Source organism: Polypterus senegalus, chromosome 12, assembly GCF_016835505.1.
Source record: "Polypterus senegalus isolate Bchr_013 chromosome 12, ASM1683550v1, whole genome shotgun sequence".
NCBI lineage: Eukaryota > Metazoa > Chordata > Cladistia > Polypteriformes > Polypteridae > Polypterus > Polypterus senegalus.
The window spans coordinates 72,081,800-72,092,257 of record NC_053165.1 but is presented as its reverse complement, the minus strand read 5'-3'; the positions used below and the strand labels follow the sequence as shown (position 1 = coordinate 72,092,257).

Below are 10,458 nucleotides of genomic sequence, written 5' to 3'. Positions count from 1 at the left end.
GTACATAACTACTTAAGCTTAGCCTGTTGGCCATGTCGTAGTAGCATTTGTATTGTCACATGGCCAGAGTAGAGAAATTCTTGCTTTCATTTCTAACAAACATACAAAATGTATGTGTATAGCAACAAACGTATAAAGATGGCATTTCACAATTCTGGTTAAGTATCCCAGTACTTGACATATTTCACACGGGTCATGTATTTAATAATAAAACATTGCATCATTTATTGCTTTACTCTTTTACTTTCACCAACTAACCTTTGAGTCAACAAAGAGAGATGACATCTGTGCAAGTCCAGCAAATAAAAACCAAGAACCAAACTGAGAAGATATTTCATCTGCATTGAAACCAGTACCTTTAAGATATCACCCAGTTTAAAACAAACAAAAAAAAAACAACAAAATACCCAGAACATGAAATTGGTTTGGGCCAACTCTGTCATGTTTCTGACACTTGAGATTTTGGTATCCAGAATGCCTTCACTCAGAGCACCCTGAAGGACAGTCACCCAGGTCCCAAGTTAGCAATGAAATAGCTGGCGGTCCTATTGGCAGCGTTATCACATGAGTGCAGAAGCAATCAGTCCCACCGGTAAAAAGCCAACATTCTTCAAGTAAGTCTACCCTAATTCTTCTACAGTCTTTCAACTGGAATTGATGTCATCATGATGGCAACACAAAAGTCAACAGCGGTCTTATATTTTGGATGTACCATCTCAAACGCGTCTCAAAAAGAAGATGAGCATCCACCAGGGGCAACCCACAACCCAGAAGAACAATAAAATTAAGATCCAATAAGAGACTCCTGAAAAAGAAAAAGAAAATCATTAGCTGACATTACCTACCTTTACGTAAGTAGCTATTAATTAAGTAAACGGTGTGGACAAAGACATTTTATGGGCATTTTGTTATTAGTCAAATGGGTAAACAGATCTGCAGATCGGACAGAACCCCTTCTGACTCTCATGGACATTTTGACACCTGCTACATGCTGACGGCTAAAGGGTTCTACCAACTAGTTTGCCTTTCCCATTGTCACCGGTACCTCTTCGGTAACAAAAGAGATGGAACAAAGCCTGAAAAAGATGGGAAACAATGGTCCAGACCACCATACAGCATCCGATATGTGACCTTCCTGTGAGCTGGGGGCTGCTAAGTGCTTCACATGATTTTTCCTAGAAATATTTGCAGTCACCAGTATTTCACTTTAGTACAAAAAAAAACGAGGTCAAATGTGACGTGTCTGAGGGGGTCACAATGCCATAAATTCCACAGTGTAGTTTAAATGCTATTAATTCACAGCCGGTGGCTGCTTCCAAAATGGCAGGAGTTTTCAAATGAAGTAAAAGGTACACCCTGGGACTTTGATCGTCTTGAGGGCAATTCTTGTTAGTGTAGTTTAGCTTCTAGATTTGGAATCTTTTTAGCCTCTTCCATTGTTAAATGAACAATACGTCAAGAACAAAACAAACCCAAAATGGCAACTGTAGAGCTGAAAGATCACACCAGGCTTGGAAGGAGTTGTCTCGAGTGTCTGCTGCTGCTTAACGTGCCGAAACTCCAGTTACCTGCTGTGTTGGAATTTATGTAAGATGTACTGTTCAGAAATGTTGTGTTATCAATAAAAAGCATTTTATTTTCACTAAAATTAAGTTTGTGTTTCTTTTTTCTCCCTTTCTGGTGTATTGTTGTTTTTATAATACACAATTTTAGCTCTCTGCAATGGACTGGCGCCCTGTCCAGATTTTCTCCTGCCTTGTGCCCTATGCTAGCTGAGATAGGCACCAGTGCCCTTCATGACCCTGGTCTGGATTAAGTGGGTTTGAAAATGGCATGACAATTGTACCTCACACTAAACAGACCCAAGCAGTGTATAAAAAAAAAACAATGTAACATCAGTTTGTGCAGATGTTTGACGGGATGTTGGGCAGTACCAGGCAAGTGAAAGTTAACTTGAGAACCCTTACCTGTGAAAATGGCAGACTGACAGGAGGCATCAAAGAAAATCAAAAATATACACCACAGGTTTTCTGGGGTTGTGAGGCTCAAATGAAGTTTGAGCAGCAAGGTTTTGTACAAGTTAATAAAAAATTGGAAGAGTGAGGTGTAATTTATGAATGCAAACCAATAAGAACGTAAACAAAGAGTGAGAATAACAACAAAATAGTCCTGTAAAGCTTGCATCAAAACTGCTCCCCAAAATCTGTAAAGCAGTCTGTGTGGTTAGTGGAAGGCTCGTTTGAGAAATAAATATTGAAAACATTCCCTCTCCGAGTATCTACAGCAATAGACCTGAAGTGTGATGGGTCCAGCTGCACACCTCCGCAGCTCAGTAGCTCTACCAGACTGCCAATTGGATTGCAGGTTTTTGTCACTTGGTTGTTCACTTGACAACTCAACTCCCACCCCTAATCCTATCACTAACACATCATGATATACCCAGCAGCCATACCTCGTACTCTTCAGAAAAGGTCAACCACCTGAAGCTAAGCATGTTTGGGCCCGGTCAGAACTTGGATGGGAGACTCTCTAGGAAAAGCTTGGGTTGGTGAGACCAGCAGGGGGTGCTTAGCCTGTGGTCTGAATGGGGATCCCAGTGACAGAGCAGTGATGGGGACATCACCTTGTTTTGTTACTTATTCTTTAATGCTTATTGCCACATCTTCATTGTTTTTCTTTTTCTTGTAGCTTTCTTGTTGTCATCTTATAAAGCACTTTGAGCTACAATGCTATGTGAAAATGTCCTTTATAAATAAAGTAGCTGTCCCCCGTGGCTGTGCCTGCATGGTAGTGAAACAGGACAAACTTTAAACATATTTTTTTTTTTTTAAAATGTAATGATTTGTATTGAAAAGAATTTATATTGATAGCTTTCAATATCAGTTTTGGTTTTGCTATCGGGGGTGAGAATGTAGCTGTGAACTCTTTGCCAAAAATGTCAAAAGTTGGAAGCGGAAGTTGGGTATGTATTCTCCAACATCAAACGTCGCCACTATATCTGATTGTGTTCAGGTCTGATGGGAGAGTGTTCCCCTCGTGGGGAGCAAAGCACGTAGCCGTGATATCTCTGCCAATCAGCAGCTACCCTCTAAAACACACGTAGTTGTGATCATTCAAAAATGTGAAACGTTACTCCTTAACAATCTGTAGATGATAATGTCTGCTGAACAAACAGGTATCACCATCTCTGAGGAGGCAACACGTGGTGAGAGGTTGAGCGACTCAAACAGAGCCTCCCCGGCTCCCTACTCCTGTGGTTCCCCCTCCCCTTGGCCCGCAGCCTTTCTCTTGGATTCGCGCAAGTAAATCAGTACCACAAGAGAACTATAATACTTTGCATGATGAGAGAAGTCGCAAAATCTACTGGAATGTTCAAACAAATTATAGAAATAAACTCAATCTAAATCGGTGAAGTAGTTCTCTCGTGAAAAGCAGAGACATACAGACATTCAATTTTATATATATACTCAGCAAAAAAAGAAACGTCCCTTTTTCCAGGACTGTGTATTTCAACAATAATGTTTTAAAAATCCAAATAACTTTACAGATCTTCATTGTAAAGGGTTTAAACAATGTTTTCCATGCATGTTCAACCATAATCAATTAATTAACATGCACCTGTGGAATGGTCGTTAAGACCTTAACAGCTTACAGAAAGTAGGCATTTAAGGTCACAGTTCTAAAAACGCAGAACACTAAAGAGACTTGTCTACCGACTGTGAAAAACACCCAAAGAAAGATGCCCTGGGTCCCTGCTCATCTGCGTGAACGTGCATTAGGCATGCTGCAGGGAGGCATGAGGACTGCTGATGTGGCTAGCTAGGGCAATAAATTGCCATGTCCGCACTGTGAGACGCCTAAGACAGCGCTACAGGGAGACAGGAAGGACAGCTGATCATCCTCGCAGTGGAAGACCACGTGTAACAACACCTGCACAGGATCGGTACATCCGAATATCACACCTGCGTGACAGGTACAGGATGGCCACAACAACTGCCCGAGTCACACTAGGAACACACAATCCCTCCATCAGTGCTCAGACTGTCCGCAATAGGCCGAGAGAGGCTGGACTGAGGGCTTGTAGGCCTGTTGTAAGGCAGGTCCTTACCAGACATCACCAGCAACAACGCCGCCTATGGGCACAAACCCACCTTCGCTGGACCAGACAGGAGTGGCAAAAAGTGCTCTTCACTTTTAATGGACGGATTTGTGTTTATCGTCGAAGGAATGAGCGTTACACCGAGGCCTGTACCCTGGAGTGGGATCGATTTGGATCGATGGCTAGGGCCATTCCCCCCAGAAATGTCCAGAAACTTGCAGGTGTCTTGGTGGAAGAGTGGGGTAACATCTCACAGCAAGAAGTGACAAATCTGGTCCAGTCCATGAGGAGGAGATGCACTGCAGTACTTCAAGCAGCTGGTGGCCACACCAGATACTGACTGGTACTTTTGATTTTGAGCCTCCCTTCATTCAGGGACACATTGTGAAACATTTTTAGTTTATGTCTTATGGTGTTGACTCTTTTAGTGTTCATACAAATATTTACACATTAAGTTTACTGAAAGTAAAACAGTTGAAAGTCAGAGGACGTTTCTTTTTTGCTTTGTATATATATATATATATATATATATACTGTATATACACTGTATATATTAATATATATATATATATATATATATATATATATATATATATATATATATATATAGACACACACAAGAGAGAGATGTTGTGTTGATAGAATGGTGCCATCCTTCAAATGAGACATAAAACCGAGGCCCCGACTCTCTGGGGTCATAAAAGATCTTTCGTAAAGAGTAGGGTGTATCTTGATGTCCAGGCTAAATTACCCCCGACAGCCTAGTCATTCTGGCCCCCTAATCATCCCCTGTCTCTAATTGTCTCTCTCTCTCACCACTTCACCACCTGCCAGCTAATGTGTGGTGAACATACTGGTGCAAACATGTCTCCAGGTGGATGCTACCTATTAGTGGTGATTGCAGTGGCTTCCCGTTCACTATGAAAAGCACTTCATAAATGTAAAGAATCACTACTATTATGTGGTTCGTTGTGTGGTGGGTGCAGCAACACGCTCTATCAGCCCACACTCCTCACCTCTAATAGTGTGCAATAACAACCTCCTTAATGGAGTGGAGCTCTGCAGCTAGGGGCGACTGAATTGTTTGACTTAACATCACACGCTCGACACCTTTAACAATGTTCACTTTTTCATAACGTACTGGGATAAAGATAAGGTGCCAAGAGCGGGACTGGTGGCATCTCCCTGATTTCATGCTTACTAGCTGGCACTGATGCCCATTGTGTGCTGCTCTGATTGCCCTCCAAGTTTTCCTGCTGTCCTGTTTTATTAATGACCGTATCTGCTCCAGTACTCTGCGTGTGGTTGTTGTGGACTCTCATCCCATTCTGGGTGAACTCCTGCATTTCACTTCTTTTTAAAAGAACTGGAGGATACTACCTTGTGACAATGAAAGTAAATGAATGGAAGGGAACGCAATCTTCTGATCCAATTACTTGAAAACTCGGTGAAGGACCCTGTGCACCCTTAGTAGGTTACAGAAATGAAATATTTAGATTTATCCATTGCTGCTTCTGTAATTTAATGATTTAACTCAACCTTGTTTTGTGTGTCATCAACATGCCAACAGTTAAAGTGGGGTCAGTAAAAGTAACTACGGACATTTGTGCCATCATTGCTCACAGTCGATGTTCTCTTTACCTTCTGTTTGTCTGCTCCGCTGCTAAGGTTCTTGTGCTTTTTACTGTAAGAAGAAGCCAAAATGCAAACAAATGTACACAGGAAGAGAAGGTAAGTGCTGACGACTATCAGATGTTGTACTGCAAGGGTCTTTTCATTCTGCAACAAAAAAGTAGAACGAAAATTACAGAACATTATAAACTAGAAACAACATAAGACAAAAGTGACCACCCTCGGAACTACCATGTCCAAAAGTGACTCTGAAGTGATAGTATGTCATAAATGAACCAGGCCTCTTATTAAGTATTGAAGGAGCATCTCTTGATGGCTCACCTCATGACGAGTCACACCCTGGGACCTTTTATTTACTGTTGGTAACTATTGCACTCTGTGGGTGGCAACCTTGGTCATAATAGTGTTTATTAAAATAATGCAGGGTTTCTGTATAGACCATAGGAGAAGAAAACGTCATAGTAAATACAAATCGCTGCATGTGGATGAGTGGAACATCGTTTCAGAATTCTTTATTGACGCTTCGGTCACCAGACTAGAAGCGGTGCGCATTGTTAGTGTTTATGGGATTTTATAGGACTTGGATTAGGTCCACCTATGACTGTGTCCATTTTAAAGTTGTTCTCGCAGAATTCTTGAAGAGAAACAGATAATCACACACACTGAACAGAACTGTTGGGCATCAATGGCACGCACATCCAAGGTGTAAACCACGAGAAGAACTCCTTCACACCAAGTGTTTACGAGAAGCAGTGAGGAACCAGCCAGTCGTGTCCTTGAAATGCGGAACATGACCACTGAAGGGAGAACTCTTCAGTTTAATTTTTTATTTTATCTTCTAGCTGAATTTTGCTGTAATGAGGTGAACTGAGTGTTGTGTGAAGAGTAAGATAAGTTCTCTGATGAAACAAAGAACATCTTCTGCGTTTATAGTACTTGAACTTTATTACCTAGATGGATAGATAGATAGATAGATAGATAGATAGATAGATAGATAGATAGATAGATAGATAGATAGATAGATAGATAGATAGATAGATAGATAGATAGATAGATAGATGTGAAGGGCACAGATATGATAGATAGATAGAAATGAAAGGCACTAAATAGATAGAGAGATAGAGAGATATGAAAGGCACTAAATAGATAGATGTGAAAGGCACTATATAATAGATAGATAGGAAAGGCACTATATGATAGATAGCCAGTGTATGATCAATAGAGAGACAGATATGAAAGGCACTATTAGATAGATAGATATGAAAGGCACTATATAATAGATAGATAGAGTGAAAGGGACTATATGATAAAGCACAGGCCCCACAACAGGTGGCTGTTACATGGCGTGGCTATTGAAAACAATGTCAGCAATAACGGCCTTACCTTTGACAGCATGACTGTAAGTGCCGGGTCAGGGTGGTGGGTGAACTGATGACATGCCAGTTCAGGATCGGCCTGGTCAATATCTTCTGAAGAAGGCACCACATACCTGAGGTCACTGGTTGGGTGCTTGTGACACTTGGGAGGAGAGCTGAAAAGCAGCAGAGGATAACTTTTGGTTTTGTATGCCGAAGCGAACAGTGTCAATGAGCAATACATACATTTTATTATTTTTAAAAAACAAACTTTTTCATATTTATTATGAAATTCATTAAAAACACCTTTGAAAAAACCACAGCGCCACACATAAGAGAGTCAGGACCTCGGGTTTACATCTCATCCGAAGGAGCCACCTAAGGTATGTGGTATCACCCCAGGATGAGGGCGGGATCTGTCACTAACGCTCTCGTCTGGCTCGGTAGCTATAAATGGGAGATGCTCCCAGGATCCCAAGGTATGTGGTACAACCCTAGGCAAGGGGCTGTCACTAACAGTGTCATCTCCGTTTTCCCCGGCCCTTGAGGGTAAAGAAGCCCCACCTTTTCTGGCTCAGTAGCTATAATTACATTTATATAGTGCTTTTCTCACTACTGAAAGCGCCCTCCACACAGGGAGGACCCGGGAAGTGAACCCACAATCTCCTTACTGCAAAGCAGCAGCACTACCACTGCGTCACATGTGACCTGCTTTGTGTGTTCGCTGGTGGCGGTCATAAAGGGGAGATGCTCCCAGGAATTGACGTCTCAAGTTAGACCTGACTAGCCACAGGGAGGTTCACACAGGCACTTAGAAACAATCATCAACTTACTTGCTGCCATTTGCAGTACTGGTGAGGGCTTATTTTTCATAAAAGGATCTACTGTAGTTTATTTAGTGCCATCAGATTCAATTGGGGTTTTGCCCAGTTGGCACCCCAACTATTGTTGGTCTCACCTTGTATCATCCCCTGCCCCCCTACAATACACACACAGTAAGGGCATTGGCTTGACCACCTAGTGACCAATCTTTTATCTTAAAGAGCAACACTGTAGCTACTTGCCCATAACAGCTCAACTTCCCATGAATACTTAAAGCTAACATAGAGAGCAAACCCATGCCGAAGTGTACCATAATAATAATAATTCTTTAAATTTATATAGCGCTTTTCTCACTATTCAAAGCGCTTTATGATCATGAGTGGGGGGCCACTTCAACCACCACTAATGTGTAGCACCCACCTGATTGATGCTATGGCAGCCATTTTAACTCCAGTATGCTCACCGCACATTAACTATCAGCTGGTGAAGGGGAGAGAGATAATTAGCCAATTAGAAACAGGGGAGGATGAGGGGGCCAGAATGACCATGCCGTTTAGCCTGGACATCAGGATGCACCCTAAACTTTACAAAGGACACCCAGGGAACTTTAACGACCAGAGAGAGTCAGGCCCTCGGTTTTACGTCTCATCAGAAAGGACAGCACCATTTGTGTGTCCCCGTCACTGCGCTGGCGGCATTGGGATCTACCCACAGACCACAAGGTAAGCGACCCCCGCTGTCTTCGCCAACACCTCTTCCAGCAGCAACCCAAGCTTTTCCTAGGTGTTCTCCCATTCAAGTAATAGCTGGGCCTGAATATGCGGATGACCTGTTCTGAAGCTCAGGTGAAATGGCTGCCAATTACGTAGAGATGTACAGAAAGTGTCAGAGCCAGTATTTGAACCCAGGACTCTGAGGGAGCAGACCAGCAGATCCAACTGCTGTGTTCCTGTGGGAGGAGGTTGACTTGTCAAGTATACTTGAAACTTGGGCTGGGCCCAAACATACTTAGCTTCAGGTGGATGACCTCCTCTTCCCAGGCCCTCCCTGCGTAGAGAGTGCTCCGAGTAGTGAGAAAAGCACTAAATACCGTATATACTCGCATATAAGTCAGGTCTTGAAACCTGAAAAATCGATCATAAAATCAGACCCCAACTTATACACCTGTTCAAAAATGCGACATTTAATTTTTTTTTATTTTACATCTTTTTGCCTCCTCCAAATCTCACACCAGTTTCTCAGACGCATTGAATTTTGTTGCAGCAGCACAGTTACCAATTTCTTTCTCTACTTCAACAACATTTAATTTAAAACCAGATTCATATTTTCTTCTGATCAGACAATCCATCGTAGATAAGGCACACTCTTATGATAAAGGTGTGTGAGGGTGTGAGATGTAAAAAACACAAAACAGTGCATACGTCGCTTCGGAATAGTGCGGGTATCACTGTATGGTCACATAGGCACGATACATAGAAAACAAAGGCCGTGTGCTCTGTGGTTACTCTCTCAGGTGGGAGTGAACGGTGTCCGGATAATTTGCCCCTCACATTTTGCCCCCGTAATTTTCACCCCAAACATTTCGCCACCATTATATTTTGCCCCAGTATTTATGGACATATCTATAATTGCAATTATTAGTGTAATAAACCTTACCCAACTTTGAAAATAAAAACAGTTCCCTCAGGTAGTGTTCTTCTACGACTGATCAGACAGATCAACGTTTTCCACTGAAAATACAATGCGTGATTGCCTACATAAAAGGTGAGTATTGTATTTCAAATTTACTCCGTGTTATGTGATATCGTATTGTACGATTGTATTAGATTTCGCACGTTTTCTTTTGCCAGTACTACGGCCGTTTCGAGACATGCATTTACGGTTTTCGTCGCATGATTATGGGTGGTGTGTGGCTGTGTTGAAGAACCACCAACACCTCGCAGACAGCACAATATCAAAAGTGTTGCGTCACCACTCACCGCATCGTGTGTTACTTTCTCACTGACTTTGCATCGTGACTACACCTAAAATCAACTTTATAAAATTTCACTATAGCAGAAAGAATTCCGTCAATTAGAGACAAAAGAAAATTGATAGATGATGATAACCACATTATGTGTTTTCAAAGAAAACAGTCGATAAACAACATGGAATCTAGGTCTGTAAAAAACGTTCCATCTACAAAGGACATGTTTGGACAGTCGATTTGGAAGGCACAGTTGTAAAAGTGTTAACTAAGTATAATCATGGAGCTCAAGCTGCAAGACCAGAAGCATTGTGATTGGTTGATCAAATCCAGCAAACAACCACAAATGAACGACCACAACAAATTGTTGCATCTGTTGGTGCAGAGGCACATGACAATGTCACGCCATTGCTTCCTAGAAAAGACTCGCTGAAACGAACCATTCGTTATGTTCAAAACCACAACGGTGCTCCTGCTTTGCCAAACAGTGTTCAAGACTTAGTAATTCCACAAAATTGTCAAGAAATTGTTGTCAATGGCAGTGCATAACAATTTTTGATGTACGATTCTCAAGACGAACTGCT

The 10,458-nt window shown here is 41.9% G+C and overlaps 1 protein-coding gene across 1 annotated transcript in view; it reads right to left on the bottom strand.

The window, feature by feature from the left end:
* Window positions 1-200: 200 nt before the first annotated feature.
* zgc:158398 (uncharacterized protein LOC568894 homolog) overlaps window positions 201-10,458 on the bottom strand; it is a 35,527-nt gene continuing 25,269 nt past the window's right edge. Inside the window, exons 5-7 of the mRNA XM_039772226.1 lie at window positions 7,115-7,262; window positions 5,741-5,878; window positions 201-805 (exon numbers count right to left, since the gene is read on the bottom strand). Coding sequence (XP_039628160.1) covers window positions 785-805; window positions 5,741-5,878; window positions 7,115-7,262 — 307 coding nt within the window. The 3' untranslated portion in view covers window positions 201-784. The remainder of the gene's footprint in view (window positions 806-5,740; window positions 5,879-7,114; window positions 7,263-10,458) is intronic.